A 20,187-nucleotide genomic window follows, 5' to 3' on the forward strand; every position below is an offset into this window, starting at 1 on the left:
TGGGCAGGGCCTGCTCGGCTGGTGGAGCCTCGGGTGTTAACTAACCAGGTGGCTCTTGCTAAATGCATCTCCCAGTTTTTGAAAGTCCCCCCACCCAGTGCCTTCAAGGTGGTTTTAAGCAGTCCATTACACCGCTCAACCTTCCCAGCTGCTGGTGCATGGTAAGGGATGTGGTACACCCACTCAATGCCATGTTCTCTAGCCCAGGTGTTTATAAGGCTGTTCTTGAAATGAGTCCCATTGTCAGACTCGATTCTCTCAGGGGTGCCATGCCTCCAAAGGACTTGCTTTTCCAGGCCCAGGATGGTGTTCCAGGCAGTAGCATGAGGCACAGGATAGGTCTCCAGCCACCCAGTGGTGGCTTCTACCATTGTGAGCACATAGCGCTTGCCTTGGCGGGTTTGAGGCAGTGTGATGTAATCAATCTGCCAGGCCTCCCCATACTTGTATTTGGACCATCGCCCACCATACCACAGAGGCTTCACCCGCTTGGCCTGCTTGATCGCAGCACATGTCTCACAATCATGGATAACCTGGGAGATACCGTCCATGGTTAGATCCACCCCTCGGTCTCGTGCCCACTTATAGGTGGCATCTCTGCCCTGATGACCTGAGGCATCATGGGCCCATCGAGCTAGGAACAGTTCTCCTTTATGTTGCCAATCCAAGTCTATCTGGGACACCTCTATTTTCGCAGCCTGATCTACCTGTTTGTTGTTACGATGTTCTTCATTAGCCCGGCTCTTGGGGATGTGAGCATCTACATGACGGACCTTCACGGATAGCTTCTCTACCCGAGTGGCAATGTCTTTCCACTCCTCAGCAGCCCAGATTGGTTTTCCTCTGCGCTGCCAGTTTGCCTTATTCCACCTTTCCAGCCAACCCCACAGAGCATTGGCTACCATCCATGAATCAGTGTAGAGGTAGAGCTTTGGCCACTTCTCTCTTTCAGCTATGTCCAGAGCTAATTGGACAGCTTTGAGCTCAGCAAATTGGCTCGATCCACCTTCTCCTTCAGTAGCCTATGCAACTTGTCGTGTGGGGCTCCATACAGCGGCTTTCCATTTCCGGCTAGCACCTACAATTTGGCAGGAACCATCAGTGAAGAGGGCGTATTGCCTTTCACTCTCTGGTAGCTCGTTATATGGTGGGGCTTCTTCGGCACGTGTCACCTGCTCCTCTTCTTCTTCAGAAGATAACCCAAAAGTCTCACCTTCCGGCCAGTTCGTAATTATTTCCAAGATCTCAGGGCAACTTGGGTTTCCAATCCGGGCGCGCTGCGTGATGAGGGCAATCCATTTGCTCCAAGTAGCGTCGGTGGCGTGATGCGTGGAGGGAACCTTTCCTTTGAACATCCACCCCAGCACCGGTAGTCAGGGTGCCAGGAGGAGTTGTGCCTCTGTGCCGATTACTTCTGAGGCAGCCTGGACTCCTTCATAAGCTGCCAGGATTTCCTTCTCTGTGGGAGTGTAGTTGGCTTCAGATCCTCTGTAGCTTCAGCTCCAGAATCCCAGTGGTCGGCCCCGAGTCTCACCAGGCACCTTCTGCCAGAGGCTCCAGGACAGACCATTGTTCCCGGCTGCAGAGGAGAGCACGTTCTTCACCTCTGGTCCTGTCCTGACTGGGCCAAGGGCTACGGCGTGAGCAATTTCCTGTTTGATCTGGGCGAAGGCTTGTTGCTGTTCAGGGCCCCAGTGGAAATCATTCTTCTTGCGGGTAACCAGGTAGAGAGGACTCACGATCTGGCTGTACTCGGGAATGTGCATCCTCCAGAAACCTATAGCGCCTAGGAAAGCTTGTGTTTCCTTCTTGTTGGTCGGTGGAGACATTGCTGTGATCTTATTGATGACCTCAGTGGGAATCTGACATTGTCCATCTTGCCACTTTACTCCCAGGAACTGGATCTCTCGGGCAGGTCCCTTGACCTTGCTCTTGATGGCAAAACCAGCTTGCAGGAGAATTTGAATTATTCTCTCTCCTTTCTCAAACACTTCGGTTGCGGTGTTCCCCCACACAATGATGTCATCAATGTACTGCAGATGTTCTGGAGCCTCACCCTTTTCTAGTGCAGTCTGGATCAGTCCATGACAGATGGTGGGACTGTGCTTCCACCCCTGGGGCAGTCGGTTCCAGGTGTACTGCACGCCCCTCCAGGTGAAGGCAAACTGAGGCCTGCACTCTGCTGCCAGAGGAATGGAGAAGAATGCATTGGCAATGTCAATAGTGGCGTACCACTTCACTGCTTTGGACTCCAGCTCGTACTGGAGCTCCAACATGTCTGGCACAGCAGCGCTCAACGGTGGAGTCACTTCATTCAGGGCACGATAGTCCACAGTCAATCTCCATTCTCCGTCAGACTTGTGCACAGGCCAGGTGGGGCTGTTGAAGGGTGAGTGGCTCTTGCTGACCACCCCTTGACTCTCCAGCTCGCGGATCATCTTGTGGATGGGGATCACAGCATCTCAATTCGTCCGATACTGCCGGCGGTGCACTGTCGAGGTGGCAATTGGCACTCGTTGCTCTTCCACTTTCAGGAGGCCAACTGCAGAAGGATTCTCAGTCCAGGCAGGGTGTTCAATTGCCTAATGCCCTCTGCCTCCACAGCAGCAATCCCAAATGCCCACCTGAGTCCTTTTGGGTCTTTGTAATAGCCATTCCGGAGGAAGTCTATGCCCAGAATACATGGGGCCTCTGGGCCGGTCACAATCGAATGCTTTTGCCACTCCTTCTCAGTCAGGCTCACCTCAGCTTCCAAAAGGGTCAACTGCTGTGATCCCCCGGTCACCCCAGCAATGGATACAGGTTCTGCCCCCACATGTCCCGATGGCATTAAAGTACACTGTGCCCCAGTATCAACCAATGCATCATATTCTTGTGGCTCTGATGTGCCAGGCCATCGGATCCACACCGTCCAGAAAACTCGGTTCTCCCGTGCCTCTTCCTGGCTAGAGGCAGGGCCCCTCTAGCCCTGGTTATCATTCTTTCCCTGGGCGTACATGCTCGAGGTACCTTCAAGGGGATCCGACATATCATCCTCCCTTCTGTAATGCCTGGCAGCTCGGTCACGGGAGGCTGAGGCTACCTTCACCTTAGCGGAACCCCCTCGGTTAGTGCCTCCCTCCTTGAGTTCACGCACCCGCGCTGCCAGGACAGAGGTGGGTTTCCCATCCCACCTTCTCATGTCTTCCCCATGCTCACACAGGAAAAACCACAGCTCAGCTCGTGGGGTGTACCCTCTCTCTCTAGCAGGGGGACGACGGGCTCTGACTTGGGGGCCTGTGACTTGCACTGGTGCCACACTGATCTTCCTCATCTCCTCCCTCGTCTCCTTCATCTCCTCTTTGAGGTCCTGGACCACAGCAGAGACATGAGCTTTCAGCGGGCCATTGATCATGCTGTCATAATGCCTGAGCTTGTTGGCAACAGAGCCCACTGTTTCTCGGGTATTGTCAGCATCAATCGTTGCAATGAAGGTGGTGTATTGCGATGGCCCTAGCCTTGCCAGGTTCCACATCATCTGTCCTGTGCACCTGACCTTATCGGGGTCATTATCATGCTGTCCATCCTTCCCAAAGAGTACCTCTAATATTGCCACCTCTCTTAGCTGTTGGATCCCTTGCTCGAGTGTCTTCCACTGCATTCTATGATGATACTCCTGCATTCTTTCTTTGTGAATGAACATTTCTCTCACACTCGTTAAGAGCCGCTCCCAGAGAGAGAGAGGCCCTGGCTCCCTCACAAATATCTGGTCCACACCTGGGTCCTGGGTCAACAATCCCAGATACCTTGCCTCACCACTATCCAGTTGCACACTTGTGCCCATAAGGTCCCAAACCCGAAGCAGCCAGGTGGCATAAGGCTCATGCCCCCTTCGCACAATGTCGTTTCGCATAGCACGGAGACTATCGTGCGACAGGGACTCAGTGATGATTTCTGGCTCTGGCTCTCCTGCTGGTTGTGAGGGCCCTGGTTGCCCATCATCATTAACTGGTCGTACTGATTTGGTCTTACACTTCCTCCTTTGCACAGGGGCGACTGCTGCTGGCTGTGGTTGTCCTTGTGGTTCAGCTGAAGCCTGGACGGTTGTAACATCCGTGGGTTCCACTGCTGCACCATCAGACTCACCCTCTTTGAGGCAGGGAGAGGGTTTTTCACTAGCTGAGGAGGTGCATTCCCTTAGCAATTGGCATATCTCCTGGCGCACCTGGCCCATCTCCTGGCACATCTCCTTGTGCAGCTGGCCCATCTCCTGACACATCTCCTGGCATATCTCCTGCATCCCTTTTGCCAGTACTCCCACCCAGTTTGGGTAGTCCATTTCTGAGGTGGACTGTTGGGCGGTATCAGTCTGTGGGGCGGGATCTCTAGTGTCTGGGGCTGTGGCAGGCTCTGGCTCTGGGGTAGGCTCTCTAGTGTCTGGGGCCGTGTCAGGTTCTGGGGCAGGATCAGGCTCTGGGGTAGGAACTCTACTCTCTGGGGCCATGTCAGGTTCTGGGGCAGGATCTCTAGTCTCTGGGGCTGGTGTCCGGGTAGTTATCCAAGCTGATCTCAACTTATCTTTGAGTGCTAAGTAGAGTAGGCCTACCAGCAGCAGATGGTTAGTATTCAGAGGGAATTTAAACCCTTCAAAAATTGATGGGGTGGGCCCAAAGAACTGGTTGAGGGGTTGAGAGAAAACTTCCCCTGGTGTCATTTCCTCACAGAAGGTACCATTGTTAACATAACCCCAAAAACATGCACTCAGTATGTGATAGCCGTTTATCCATGTGCCCACATTCCGGAGGAAGTTAAAAACCCATGAATTCCTCACCTTCTCGACCCATAACGCAAGCTGGATAACAGCAATGGTAGCCTTAGTCAGAAGACCCATATTCAAGTAAGGAGCTGCAAAGGGGAAGAATATAGCCACAGCCACATGCCACCCGAACCAGGGTAAACTAGACCACATAGTGTTGCCTTAACAAGGTTCCTATATCTGGCACACAAAATAAAGTTATCCAGGAACTGTTACTCCTTTTTCACCTCTCTCTCTTAATGCCCTCAGGCCTCACGTTGGGCGCCAAGATCTGTCTCGGTTTTGAAAGACAGGTGTCTGCTAAGGAAGGCAGAAGCCCCCCCTTGAAGTGGCAGATATAACCCCTTTTCCCTCCAAGTTATTATATTTTGAAATCAAGGGCCTTTAGGCAAAGATGTGGGAAATAGGAATAACAGTTCTTTACTATATATATATATATATATGTATATAACCAGTCAAACAAAACAACAACTATGGCAGTAACAGCAATCACAAACCCAGTGCCAGCCTTCTCGGCTGTCAGGCCCTTTCCCCTCGGGTGCAGTTCCGCTCGCAGCCGGCAGGGGCGCTGGCGGCTCCCGGTGAGCAGGGCAGGTGCGATGGTTCCCCCGCGGCTGCAGGGGGCGCTCCGGAGCGAGCTCGGGGAGCACGCGGCACCGGTGCCCTGGGATCCCGGGAAGGGATGGAACAAAGGCTTCACAAACCCCTGGGCAGCCGATCCCGGACTCTCAGGAACAGCAGGCTAGAGCGGCAGGCTAGAACGGCAGGCTGGAGCGGCAGGGACGAACGCAAATCCTGGGTGGCAGGCGAGATGTATCCAGATGGGAGAACCCCACGGAGGCCCAGGCAGGCAGGGCGAGCAGGGCTACAGCGTAGCGAAAACTCGAAGCAGCAGCGGAGCAGGGCAGCCACAGCTCGGCCTCCAGCAGGGCAGGGAAAGCGGCTTTTGGGGTCCCGGCGTTGTTTCCAGCAGGAAGAAAGAACGGCCAAAAAGAAAGAAGCAGCAGCTCCTTTCTCTGCAGCTTCTCTCTCCGGACGCTCAGAGCGAACTGTCCCCACACCCAGGTGTAGACAAAGGAGTAGCCAGGCCCGCCCCACTCCCCTTTTTGTCTTTCTTAAGTACAGCTATTTGTCCCCTAGCAACATGCATATGGGAGAAAATTCCTTTAACAGGAAAAAAAAACTGAGACTAACCTAAAACCCCAACAGCTTTGCAATGCTATTTAAAAATGGAATATATATATTTTTTTGAGAAATCTATTTGCATACATCAGTGCTTCAAATTATTAGATGGACCATTTAGAAAAAAAATCTGCTTTTCTATTTCAGGTTTCTTAGTACTAAATCATGCAAGTTTAACTAGTTCTTCCCTCTTAGTTAAGTTGTGATTGTGTCTGTACTCCTTTATAGTAGGATGTGGTAGACTTCCGTTTGCAAGGCTTTTGTGTAGAAAGATCTGGACTTAAATATGCTTAATGTCAAAATGGTTACATCAAATATGGAAATTCAAGCGAGATTTTCTATTACCCTTTAAATAAATGTATGTTTTATACAACATTTTCTGCTTACATACATTAATCAGTAAGTGCAACTATGAAACACTGTTCAGGTCCTTAGAGGGGAAGAATGAGCAATGAGAAGCTAAAAAAGATTGATTCTTCAAAATTATCTTCTAAAATTCATCTAGTCATAGACTGAAACACAATTACACATTCTTTTGGCAGGATCACTGTAAGCAAGCTGAAAACAAACAGAAGCAAAAAAAGCTATCAATTTTTAAAGTCCTTTCTGCTTGGGTTTTGTTCTTCTACAGCTATGGCCATTTCATCTTTGACATAGATGTAACGGTTTGGATATCAAATCAAAACTTCTAATATTAAACTTTAGCTATTTCTTCATTCCTGTCAGTTGTTAACTAGCTTCAGTTTGCATGAATCACACTTTCGAAGGCTTACCCTGATATAACTGCTGCTGTTGTACAGGCAGTTCTACAGAATAGTGATTGTATGCCTGCTACTCTGCAAGCACCAAAGCTCTTACAATATGAAGGTGATGCCAGTGCAAACAAGTGCCATTCCTTGTCAGCTTAGTTACAGAATGAAATGCGTATTTCCAGAAAGAAAGACAAGAATAAAGCATGTGAGTAGTATGTAGGGTGAGCATGCCAAATGCACAGAGTAATGAAGAATCAACCTTCACAAGCCTTACAATAAACTCTGAAATGCAAGTCAGGCTCTGTCAATAGGCACCAGGAAACAAAAGCAGATACTTGGTGTTTCCTTCAGTAGTCTTTCCCAGATAGTGGAAGAAAAACGTGCACATTGACAATCGAGCTAAGATAGGAAATTACTAAGCTGGGAAACAAACTGTGCTACAAAATGCACCAAAGCCTGGAATCACTGAATTGAAACTGAAGCTCTTGTTTCACAAATAGCCAAAGGAAAAGGCATTCCCAGCACAAAAATTAGAGCTTCAGCATTCCCTGCAACTTGTGAGACACCAAGGAAAACCCTTTAGTTTTTTCCAGAGTTCAGAGTATATACATTTTCTTAATGTACCTAGAGTAATTGAAAGCTACTTTCAACACAAATAATTTTGTATAGCATGTTTTACCTTAATTTGAATGCATATCAGATTAGGACATTTGAATAGCAATTCAATAACATTTTTCTCTTTATATTCTGCCAAAATTATGCTTCCATACTTAGTAGTTTTCATGGTCTTCAGAGGCATTTTAACAATATACTTAACCATCTTCACAGTCTTAAACTTCTGAAGTCTTTTTACCTGCTAGTAGCATCAGTCTGCAGTGCGAGAAAATCAGTGTTCACATCACTGATTGTTTGCAATGTTATTTTTGTGTGTTGCCACTACAAGCTCTATTACCATCAAAATCTGTATGAATATTACGCTATCATTACATTTTAAAGATTTTGTCATTCGGTAGTATCAACTTGAGTTGTTTACAGGACTTTTTCCTGAATTATTTCCTGCAGTTTAGTCAGATACTTCCTTTGTTGTATTCTGAGCTCTCTTCAATGGTATGTGTTGGTTCTTGTGCACTCTGCAAGGGAGCACAAATGATGGACAAACAAAAGTCTTAGGTAACCAAGAGGTGGAACAAAAACTGAAAGAAAAAGAAATTCTTTGTGATGCAGTATTATTACACAGCTCTACAACTGGAAGGTTTTGTTTTCTTTTTCCTTTCAAAAATAAGTCATAGTGAAGAATCATAATATAGCTCAGAATTGCAACAAGGCAATTATGGATAGAAGAAATTGCAGTGTTTAGCTGTGAACTTGGAACAGACTGGGCAACCTTTACAGGCTTGATCTTTAAGGACATGCAAGCTGCTGAGATAATGGCATATTGAACTCTATTTACTCAGTGCTTTTGTAGTTGACAACAGGAAAGAATGTCTTAGCTGCAGGTCACTCTGAAAAGTATCATGAGTATTGAACCTGACACGGTGCTTGTTATCTGTTTCATGTAACAATCAGTTCTAGGAACTCCTGGGATGTATTTATAGAAGATCATCTTTTGCAATTCCTCATGTCATCTCTCCCTGGTCAAAAAAGGACAGAGTCTCTGTATGCAAAAGAGAATGTCAGACATCCCAAACTTTTTCACTCAACTGATGATTCAGTAGTGCTCTAAAGTCTCCACAGTAGAGCCAGCAGTGAAGCTGTTAAAAAGTAGTTCTGACATTGCCATGTCTTGGGCAGCCAACCTATCTTACCTTGTGAAAATTACCATGCATCAGAGACTCTCTTGGCAAAACACGCACCTGGTGCCTCTTACTACAATGCCTCTGCCTCAAGGACCTGAAAAAGGCATTAATAGAAATTCTAAGATGCAAATGACAATAAATAATAACAAGGGTGGATAGAGAAAAATACATCAAAAATGCTTCTGTATTAAAAATGCCAGAACATTTACACTGTTCACAAGAAATTCTAGTGTAACAATCTATGAAGATGAATTTAGGTGACAAAAGAAGAACATGAGATGAGGTGGTGGTAGCAGAAAACAAGAGGTGCAAGAATAAAGAAACCAAAAGCTTTAGGAAAAAAAAAATATTTGAGAAAGAAGACCAGAGGAACATGTTTATTTAGAAAAGCAAAATTACAGTTTAAATAATAGCAGTAAAGGACAAAAGTCTGAAAAGACTGTTTAGTAGAGTTCATTTAAACTTCAGCAAGATGTACTCAAGATGTGGCTTATTTACACTTTTCTGTGTAAGCTTTGTCCCACTGAGAAAGCGTACTGTGAAGATGAGTGATTAATCCTTACTTATCTGTACTGTATATTTTCCTGATGCTTTAACCTATTGTAATAGTTTTTAAAATATCCTGGCAAAATTTTGACCATCAGAGAATTTCAACAAGGAATAAAGTTGACCTGGAAGAAATGTGTTGTATATGGTATCAATTGTCCAGGAGTAGATTTAGGCTGAAAATTGGCAGAAACTTTGTTTTCATCAAAGAATTGCAGACCCAGAAGAGCTAGAAATAACTTATGGAAGAGGGAGCTGAGTACTTGTAATGGCTCAAATGAAGATGTGCTTGCATTAGACAGTAACAGTCTGGACAAATATAAACAGGTGCTCTCTTGAACACCAGAATTCCCATTACTACTGGTACTTAATACATTTTAAAAGAATGGAACTGAGAGAAATACCACTCCAAGAAATTTTACAGATGATATAAAATAAGGTAAAGGTTCAAAGTACTAGTGAGAAGGAGATTGGTAGTTCAAAACCAAGTGAGTTCAGACAGGAAAGTGTCTAAGACTGGCAACATGAGGCTAGATCTGGACAGTAGATTATTGTCCTGGGTTGCAGTGTATTCTATTACCATCCTCATGAGCTGTTGAAACCAGGTGGGGCAGTGTTTCCTTGCCTCCTCCCCCCAGACTATCTTTCTGTTAATTGCCCATCATTGTCCTGCCGCCTGACTCAGAGATAACTCCCTCCGGACTATCTTCTGTTAATGAGCCTAATCAACACTTTTAGGTTTGAGATTAATTACTCAGCTGTACAACAGTTAAAAGTAATTGTTACAACTTTTGCTACACCATGATCCCTAGAAAATATGTCCTGCCCACCTGCGTTTAGCCTAGCTCACTTCTTTTTGAAGCAGAAAAGGTTGGTTCTGCTGGTAAAGGGTAACTTTTCCCATGTCGGTCAGTGCCTTCAAGGTCCTAGAACTTAAAACAGGACCACAAACTTCCCAAAATAATGCTACAAATCTCTTCATTGGCTGAGGTCTGAGGTAACTTATGAGTAAGAACGAGCAGAAATAGATGTTTCTTTAGCTTCTCTTGCCTCTTGTCCATGAAGCTGGACAATAGGTAGCATATCTCTTACATAGGCAGTAAGGAATTTCACCTTTATACTGATGTAAGACCAATAGGCATTTAATGCACCACTGTATGTTTATTCCTCAAATGGGATAGAAGTTGGTTATTGTATTTTCCCCATTTTCTGACAAAGATTTTCTAGGTTGTATTGGGTATACTCGGACGTATTATGTAAGTTAACATGCAGATTTTGCATGGTAACTTTTCATTTTGGGTAAGTTAACGTGCAACCTGCAGTATGTGTTTGCTGTCTTCTGCTGTAAGCTTGTATTTGTTTCTGCTCTGAAAAATTTAGACTTTACAGTGTACATAGATGTTTCACTTCTTAGATTGGTATATTTTATTACATGAAATATCTGTGGAAAAAAAGTTGCTGCTAGTGGGTAGTGGTTATAAAGAATCTGGTTTTGAAAAGCTGGAGCTGTGTAAAGTTTTAGTAAAAAAAAAGAGTTGGTGAAACTTGACATATTTGGTGGGAAGAGGAATTTTTACTTGTTTCTTACCCTGCAAAAGAGTTATGGTGCCTTTAACTTTTAACACTTTCAACTAAAATGTTCAGACTCCAAGGATTTAGAAAGCAAGTGCTGCTTTCCTCAGTATTCTCCCTGAGTTGCTTGTTTCCATGTATTTGGAAGCTTATTAATGTGAAGTTGGGGGTGTCTTTTAAATACCTGGAAAGTAAACAAATAATGGTTCTAAATCATCTCTAAATAATTTGTATGTCATTTTGCTGAGGGAACTTCTAAACTTTGATCCCACACTGCCCTATTCCATTAAACTAAAATGTAGTCACATCATTAACTTTTATCTTTCTTTTACCAACATGATGTTCTGGGCATTAAAAAAAGTTTTGTTTCCTTTGACTTAGTAAAAGATGATCCTCTGCATTCCTAAGTAAACCAAATTATCCCTTGACACCTCTTCAGTTCAGAAACTTACCAGGACTTGGTTCATATCACAATCTGCTAAGGGATAACTGGAGGACATTCCATTCACCTTTGATCACCAGTATTCCTTAAGTGGCCATACAGCTTGAGAATTACAGCATGTGTCTAATTAGGATTAGTAGAAAGTGTAACATAAACTGCTTCAGGTAAGCTGCTAGATTGCCTAGAATTATAGAAAGGCTTCAAAATGAGCAAAGACTGCGATTTTAGTAGTCTTTAGTTGAGGAAAAAGAAACACTGCTAAAGTTTCCAGAACAACAAAAGGTACAAGGATGTATTATTACTGTACACTTCAATATACTCCAATCTCAAAGGGCTTTGAAGACAACATATCTAAGTCTATCTATCACAGAACATGCTGAAGTTATGGAACTCATTGTGATATGACTGATGTCAAGAGCTTTTTAAAATTAACTAAAGTGTTTATACATTTGTCTTACTAATGTATATTGTAGTGATTTGGTTCAAAATATCCATTACTTACTTATTTTCCTTCTGTGAGATAAGAATTAGAGGAAAGCAAAGCAGGCACAAAACTTAAAAGAATATAAAGAACTTTATTAACAGACTTAAAAGAAAGAAAAAGAAGTCAGACTAAACCTTCAGAACACTTCTCCTCCCCTCACCTTTCTCCCTTCTCCCACTGACAACGTAAAAAGACAACCCTTGAGGTTTTCAGTCAGTTTACCATCTCTATAATAATCTTTTTCAGTTCACTTAGGGAGAGGAGACTCTCTTGCTCATGCTATGGAGACACCTCCACAAGAAACAGTTCTCTCATGGCTTCAGTATCACAACGAGACAGCCGCCCCGGTTGGTTCTCTGCTGGCATGTGAGAGTCCCTTCCCCTGACTTACAGCTTTCCTCACAACTGCTTTCGAGGGTCTAATCTTGAGCTACTGGGGTACTCTTTTAAGGATGAGCTGTTTAGAAGCAAAGGTTCTCTTCACCTATCTCTGGGAGCATCTTCATCTCTAGGAAGAGAGGTCTTCTCCTTCCCTGGGAGCAAGGGTCTTCATCACTTTTATCTCTTTCTGTTGAAGCTTCTCATCAAATCACAGCTACTTCAACATTTGCTCATTTCAGCACAGGTACTTTTGCTCACAGTTACAGTCATTTGCTTGTTTCAGCACAGATACTTTTGCTCACAATTGCAATTTGAACGCTCCACTCCCCCATGCTTTCATGAAATTACAGTGGGTACTCTGATGTATCATAGTCCCTCACCATAGCTTTACAACAGAATTTCAACTTCTAAGCTTGAAGCATCTCCTCTTTCTCCTCCCTCAGGGTTTCAGCTCTTCCTTCTTCACTGACTTTGGTGTCTTTATGGTGTTTTCTTCACATGCCTTCACCCTTCCTTCTCTTTTGACTTGGGAGAGGATTGATGTCTGCAGGCTTCATCTGTTCTGGAGGAAACTTACAGCACTAAAAGGGTTAATCTCAGCCGGGCCTTGCAGCTGGAATTTGCTTATGGCTGTTGGGCATGTGATCTTTGCCAGGCAGCGGCCTTAGATCAATTTCGGCCACACTGGGTGAGGGCTGCCCTGGCCTGGCCTGGCCGCCCCGTGGGGCGCCTGCACGGAGCAGGGCTGCGGGGGCTCTGGGATGGCTGTCTCCCAGCTGGCCTGGCCTGCACTGAGGGGGCTGCGCTGGGTGTCCAGGGAGCAGAAGCAGCTGAGATCTCAGCCAAGCCACACTACTGCCTGGCCATGCCGAGCAGCACCTGGCCCGGCCCCACTGGGCCGCGCTGGTCCCCCAGGTTACCTGTCCAAAAGCCGTAAGCAAGAGAGAGCTTTCCCAGGGTTTGTCCGTTCTTAAATGTGGATCACAGAGGTGTGCCAAGCTTCTTAAGTGGCTTTAAAAAGTTGCCAATATTCAAATTAGCTGGTTGATAGGTTCCATTGTGGCTAGAGGAAGCTGTAAGCACCTGTTTGCAAGAGAATCACTTCTGTGGCTGATGAAGCCCTCTTTAACTAAAAACCCAAACTACACTAAACCATGACAAATATTCCTGTGTTAGAACACAGAGATGTGAGCCGTCATGTAACTTCGCATACGAAATTCCTTGTGATGCACTGTGGGCAGGTACTGCATTAGACAAGCTCACTGCTTTATCTGCCCATCTGATTCTCTGTGTGTACCAATGTAACAGGACATTTAAAGAAATCTTGCGTGTAATCTTCTTTCCCCCTTTCTTTCTCATGGCATCACTGTACATTCAGTCTTGAATTCATATACTTTTCTTTTTGGCATTAATGTCTGTCTTTTTCACTTATGCTGAACAGAAATTAATTGGTTAATTTTAACTACTGATCAACTTTCCAGACAGTAATTTTAATAGCCATTAGACATCAGGAGTTGTTTTTCCAAAGTTTTAACAGTTGCAAAACCTAGTGTATCTGTGGGGATGGAGTCACCGAGTGAGTCTGTTGGTTTGAGACGATGTAGGAACCTAGAGTGCAGAGAATATTTCTCTGCCTGTTTTGAAGGGGTTTTACCCCCCTGAACAACACTGTTTTGACCTCCAACCTTGGAAAAAACTGCCTACGATCAGACAAGAACTAGAAAATACAATGGTGTGAATCAGGGGAAAGACTACTATGTAAGATTGTCACAGGGTGAAAAATTTAGAGGTTTTGGGCTTCTCTTTGTAGTAAATAGAGAAGAGCAAAATACATCAAAATGGAGGACTGTTGTTCTCCAAACCTTCTTCTTCTTCTTCTACTACTCCATATTCTGCAGTGAGATAAACAGAATTGCCCAATCAAAATTTATAAAGAAAAAACATTTATTATGCGACCGAAATATTGGTCTCAAAAGCCACGATCGAGAAAAGCAGCACCGAGCCGGAGTCGGAGCTGGGTGAACACATATAGATCTGACCTCTACTGCATCAGATCTCCCAAGTTCACGAGTGCTGCTTTGGCTGGTCCCTTCTTACACAGTTTTTGGGTAGAGTCCGAATTAATTCTATTTTTCTCGCAATTTAGCATATTCATGATGTTTTCTTGTCCCGAAGTTGGGCTGCACAAAGCCTTTCCTGGGTCTGATGAATTGTCCATCCTGGGTGATGAATGGGCCATCTCTGATGATGAATGGGCCATCTCTGGTTCCTGGAATAGTTATTTTTAGTTCCTGGAATGTCGGATTCCTTATCAGATGAGATGTAGATATCAGAAGGTGGTGATGGAGTCATCATGGTGTCAATGTCCCAGTGATAAGATCCAACCCCACCTGGGTGGAATCCTCACTTATTGATTACATCTGTGAGAGAACTTCTTTTAGTGTTGTGAAATTTTTCTCTCAGCCAGGCTGGTGGAGGGATTTTGAAACTCTGTCTCTGCATGGTCTTATTACATTCCAGTTTTATACATAATAGCACGAATTACATACTTTATTTATAACATGCAGTAAAAGTAATTTGGGATGACTGGACAAAAAATTCTGCAGTTCCTGGCTGTGTTACTGAATAATTGGTAGGCAAGTGAAAATAATGTATGTTTTTAGTAACCATTGGTTAAATTATCTTTAAAAGGCTGTGTAAATCTTGATAATTGGTCTTTTCTCCTGCATTTTCTGCTCTGTGTTATGCCTGGGTCATGGTAGTGACTCTGTTTCTCTGATAAGACTTAATAAACAACTATCTGGCAGCAGTGAAACTCCAGGAAAGTCTCCGTTTGTCTCTCGAACTCCTTGCAAAGACTTTAAAACACCCTCTCCCATCAGGAGAGATTTGATTTATGGCACGGTTCAGTGTAAAGACTTCCAATGAAAACATGTAGGTGCTGCCTCTTACAGACAACAGCTCTGATTAGCGAGCACAAGGTTCATGAGAAATGTGCAGAACACTTTAAAGAATTAACTTCAAAAAACGTGCTGTGGACTTCGATTCCATTCTTCTTAAAAATGTGTTTGCTCTGAGAAGCAGAGTTTTGTGTGTGTAGGGATCTCCCCATTTTAGATGCTTAGGAGTATGTATGCCTAAGAATAGTTCATGACCTGAAATCTTCAAACACACTGAAGTTACCTTTTTCTGTGCTATTTAAAGAATTCAGTCATACATTTTTTTTTATCTTTGTAAACATACTTGTTGAAATGGAAATATTATCACGAATTTTTGTAGTACCCAGACAACAAAATTAGAAAAAAATACATAGTCTGGCAATACAACTAGAAACACGACAACATTCAGTTTAAATAAAAAACTTTATTAACAATGTAAAACGTTTAATATCTTACAGTCTGAGATAATTCTGGCATGCCTTATTAGATCAGTACTTAGAGATATGCAGACACCATGCTTTGAATTCTACTGGCAACAAAATGGGTTGATGTTGTGTTTTACATTGTCTATTTTAATACACCTTCTTTTGATAAATTATTTATTTTTTCCAAAATCTTGTAGATACACTATTGGCTTAAAAGGAAATCTGTTGCTTCTATGCATTATACAGTTTGTAGATATTATGATTTCTCTGTATTTACAAGTCCTAACTATTTTCATATATGGTTTGTGTATCATAAATTAAGATATTTTTCTATAAAGCTTTGAAGTTGAGATACGGTGGAAGACTAAATATGAATGAGAGCACGAAAAGCAACTGGAGATTTTGTACAAACTCTGTTACAATATTGTTTGAATGTCTTAGAACTTTAATAGTTTTGCTCTTAAATAGTTTCCTATGTTTAAAGATTGTGAGAGAATGATCAAATGTTCTTTTCCTATACTTAAAAACTGTTGAGTATGATTTTAATATGATACTAGTAAGAGTACTGTACTATGCACAAACTTTTAGCTGCAGCTCAAACACTTAAAAAAAACCCTCTAAAATTATCTATGAACCATAATTCATGTGTCTTGAGTGACTGAAAGTAAGCATGCAAAACATACTTCAAAAAGATTTAAATATGCTAGATCTATTCCACAGCCATTTTTGAACCACCGTAACTTAAAACTGGGGGATGGACCAGAAGACAAAAATGAATAGCCTAGTGTAGAAAATGTACTTTATAATCAAGATTAGCCACCTTCATCTTTTCAGTAGTCAAATAATAGTGGTTTAATCAAAGTTGTGATTTCCTTGGTGCTTCTGTGCTTAATCTTCTAACTTGAGACAAGACAACACAGTCCAAAGAATCTTCGCTTCCGTCTTCTTACCAGTGGATATGGAGTCAAGTTTAGGAGGCTGCTATCATCTGTGATGAAAACCCCCACATTTTAACACAAGCATGTACACATATGCAGAGATTACACAGGAAAGAGTTTATATAATTTACGTGTCCTAACAGCACCTACGTGATCACAGAATCATTTGTTGGAGAAGATCTCTAAGATTGAGTCTAACCTCTAACTCATCACCACCACATCAACCAGACCATAGCACTAAGTGCCAGGTCCAGTCCTTTCAACACATCCACCACCTCCCTGGGCAGTCATTCCAATGCCTGACAACTCTTTATGACGTGATAGTGATGCCATGAAGATTTTTTGCCTTTTCTTTTATACCCGTTATACCTTTTTACAACTTCTGTATTCTTAGTGCTTTTTGCCTACATTCTTGGACTTGTTTGTCAAGCTAAGAGACTAAACATTTTAGAAGCTTCGTAGCTAGGGATCAGTGTGCCCCAGACCCCAAGGTCCTCTCCAGAACACATTCTGTAAACCAAGATAGAACCATCCAGGGGAAGGTTCCTTGGGGAGGGGGGCTCACTTGAGCCTCTCACTGGGGAATCTTTGATAGATATGATAATTAGTAAAACCTGTAATATTATACCTGATCTTTGGGGGCAGACTTGGCGGGGTGCATTTCGATGCATATGAACTGGACATGTGCACCTAAGGATCCTTAAAATAAATTCCAAGGTAAAATCCCTTTTCCCCTTCTAACCGTGTATGACTCTTGATTTTAAGACCAGGAAAAGGCATCAATAGCTCCCATAGAGCACAGAGCAAATAAATAAATTTTGCATTTGAGAGTCTTACAGTGCTGGTTAACAGCATCTCCATAATAATTATGATTACCTGATCCTGGGGCACATCTCAGAGTTTTAAAACTCTGGGATGCTTCCTATCCTGCTGCACAGGGTGTAAGTGATTTTCTGGTCAGTGCTGAAGGGCAGTGTAGACACCAGGCAGCAAAGAAGAATTCTGTACACTTTTATCTCTGCTCTGAATTCAAGTTTCTCTGTGCTTTATATCCCCCCAATTTGTCTTTCCCTTCCTTATTTCCAGCATGCTCTTTTCTTCTAGACTAGGCGTAGACTTTTTGTCACTCTTCCAGTCTTTACAATGGTCTGTATCACAAGTGATGCCCTTTTTCCTTTCAACATAGTTTTCCATCAAGCCATCCTGCCATGAAATCTTACTTGTATAAAGAATCCATTCACTCTATATTCATCTCTTAGCATATTATGACGAATGCTAGGCTGCTTAGTTACTCGGGATGAGATCTAGGACAAAATCAGCATATTTCATCAGCTGCCACTGCGCAAAGACTGCACCACATTAAGGAACACCCATTATCAAGAAGAAATCAAAAAGAAAAATTATTATCTGTTTAATGCTGTTCTCATGAACAAAGAGAGTGCCTGTAGATGTGAAGTATTTAGCACACAACAAAATGAAGACCCATTGCTAAATACATGCATAGGATGGAGATCTTGCCCACCTGTGCATTTGTATTGGGTGCCTGATAGCTGTCTATGGCAAAAGCAGGCTCATGGCAGACTCAAAGCAAGTAGCTTTTCTGCAGAGTGAGTGTCAGGTCACAGAAGCTACAAGCCTTGTAGGGGTGAAGCAAACCCATCACTCAGAAGGATCCCTGTCATAGTCTATGCAATTTGCACCTTCATTACCTTTGAGAAAGAAAGACTCCTGACACTGGGAAGTAGTTGTGCTTTTGCCTTCATATCACCGGGAAAAGTTCATTATTTTATGTGTAGATACCCTATCTATAAAATTCCAGAATACCTCATGTGAAACTCAAGAGGCCAAAGATCACATACTAGATTCTGGCTCCACTGAATCAGCAGGGAGGAGATTTTGCCTAGATTTTTCTTTTTGTAGTCTCTCTTAAAGAACCCTAGATTTTTTTGTATCTAAAGGAAGGCAAACCCTTTAATTATCTTAATTTTTCTTATATGAAGAAATTCAAAACCTACCTTGATTTTTCAGTGGTAAAGGCATAGTCTCCCTGAGTTTACTTAAAAGGTTTTTCATTTCTCTCATATCTCTGTGGATACAACAGTTTAAAAAGATACAATGGAACAACAGTTGAAGACTGCATGGGGAGTAGCTCACAGTATAGCTTTATATGCTAAAACAGTGGAGCAATAAATACAAAAATCCATTCACAGCAAGCATTTGGTTTACATACATGTATCAGAAGATGCATACCAAAAAAAAGGCAATAAAATTAACAGGGGAGCACTTTTATGACAGTCTGATACTAGCTTTTCCTTGTTCAAATTTATGATCTATTCTGGCACTTGAATATTTCATATTAAAAGCCTTTGGGGGCACAATGTGATCCTAGTGGCAGAACACACAATGTGTCTTAAAATTAGTATTAGCTAGTACTAATGTCAACTTCATAGCCCTTATCAGCATTTTGTAGCTTGTGCCATGAATGTGTTTCACTGTTCAGCAGAAAATTATAATACATGCAACTAACCCATGGTACTTAACACTACATATTAAATGAAAATTTTAAAAACAAGGCTATCTGTCTCACCTGCCTTAGGAGGACTCTGGCATTAGATTTTCTGAAAGGCAGATGATGGAAAATATGATAATAACACATCATCTCCAAAAGCTAATTATATTTTGATATGTTTTGAAAGAGGCCAGAAGTTTCAAAATGGTTTCTGTTTTACACGTTGATGGTAGACCTATAGGCTTGTAATGTCTTAATGCTTTCAGGATTTAAAACCAATACGGTCTTGCTTAATTCATCTACACATAAAATGGTTCTTAGAAATGCAGGAGCACAATTAGTAAAAAATTGCTCTGTTTTATTCTCCACACTGTGGCCTCTGTAGGACAGAACTTGGCTTTATGTAAATAAGCATGACAACAATTCTAATCTCTGCAGCAATTTAATATACAAAGCCTCAAAATAGTATTTTTTTCAAAGAAATATTGGCCATCAGTATTACTCTCTAGTAAACAGTTTCATTTTTGTCTTTCAACTGCATAGTTAAGAGGGTAAGAGAACACCACTACAACAGACCTATAGATTACATTCCCCTCCCCTCCTAAAACTTCCGAATTTAAACCTATGGGCAGAACTAACTGAAATGAATTAGATTCTGTGTTTTTGATTTAGGAATGCAGAACTGGAGTCCGGCAGATTTCAGGTACAAAATCAGAAACTCTGTTAAATGTACCAGAAAAGGTAACAAGTTATTTATTTTACTTATACTTTTCATAGGAGTAACACTGGTTGTCAAATTAAAAGAGACTACATAAATTCTAGGAAGAAATTTGTTTAGGAATGAAGTGCTACACATACCTTTCAGTGTTTTCAATATCTGTGGAAACCTGCCATAGGTGCTGTTGAATATCTGTTGGTGATAATGATGTGTCTTCTAAAATCGGTACTTCGGAACTCTCCTCCACTTTAGTATCTAAGATCTTGGGTGGGCCGCAAGGTTCTTTTCCTTTAAAATATTTAAACAAAACATGTATCCTTATTATTTATTGATTAAAATGGATACTCAAATTATCTAATTCATGCTTTGAACTTGACCTTGCACAATACAAATGGAGGAAAAGACTGCTTAAATGCAAACTCTGAGTAAGAACTGTTCAGAAGCAGAGCAGACCACACCAAGCTACAAACCTGAGAGCTGCCATATATTTCTCTTACCAATTTGAAGGGGTTCAATTGAACTCCACTAGCTCTCATGCAACACAAAATAAAAGCCAGAAGACAAAACTGAACAGGGTGAGGAAACTACAACATACATTTTGGAAACAACTTCAAAATTTTGACATTAAAGAATACTGCAATTCATGTCTCCTAGTACTACAGTAATACCAAGGGAAAACAAAAGACAAAAATGTGAAATTTTGTACTT

General features: G+C 42.5%; 1 protein-coding gene across 2 annotated transcripts in view; it reads right to left on the bottom strand.

The window, feature by feature from the left end:
* Positions 1 to 15,293: 15,293 nt before the first annotated feature.
* Positions 15,294 to 20,187, bottom strand: part of LOC125320474 (regulator of G protein signaling 7 binding protein) — a 32,244-nt gene continuing 27,350 nt past the window's right edge. For both annotated transcript variants that reach the window (XM_048292846.1, XM_048292847.1), the window contains exons 4-6: positions 19,620 to 19,767; positions 18,268 to 18,338; positions 15,294 to 16,302 (exon numbers count right to left, since the gene is read on the bottom strand). In XM_048292846.1, the coding sequence (XP_048148803.1) occupies positions 16,211 to 16,302; positions 18,268 to 18,338; positions 19,620 to 19,767 (311 nt within the window). In that variant the 3' untranslated portion in view covers positions 15,294 to 16,210. The remainder of the gene's footprint in view (positions 16,303 to 18,267; positions 18,339 to 19,619; positions 19,768 to 20,187) is intronic.

Source organism: Corvus hawaiiensis, chromosome Z (genome assembly GCF_020740725.1).
Source record: "Corvus hawaiiensis isolate bCorHaw1 chromosome Z, bCorHaw1.pri.cur, whole genome shotgun sequence".
NCBI classification, from domain to species: domain Eukaryota; kingdom Metazoa; phylum Chordata; class Aves; order Passeriformes; family Corvidae; genus Corvus; species Corvus hawaiiensis.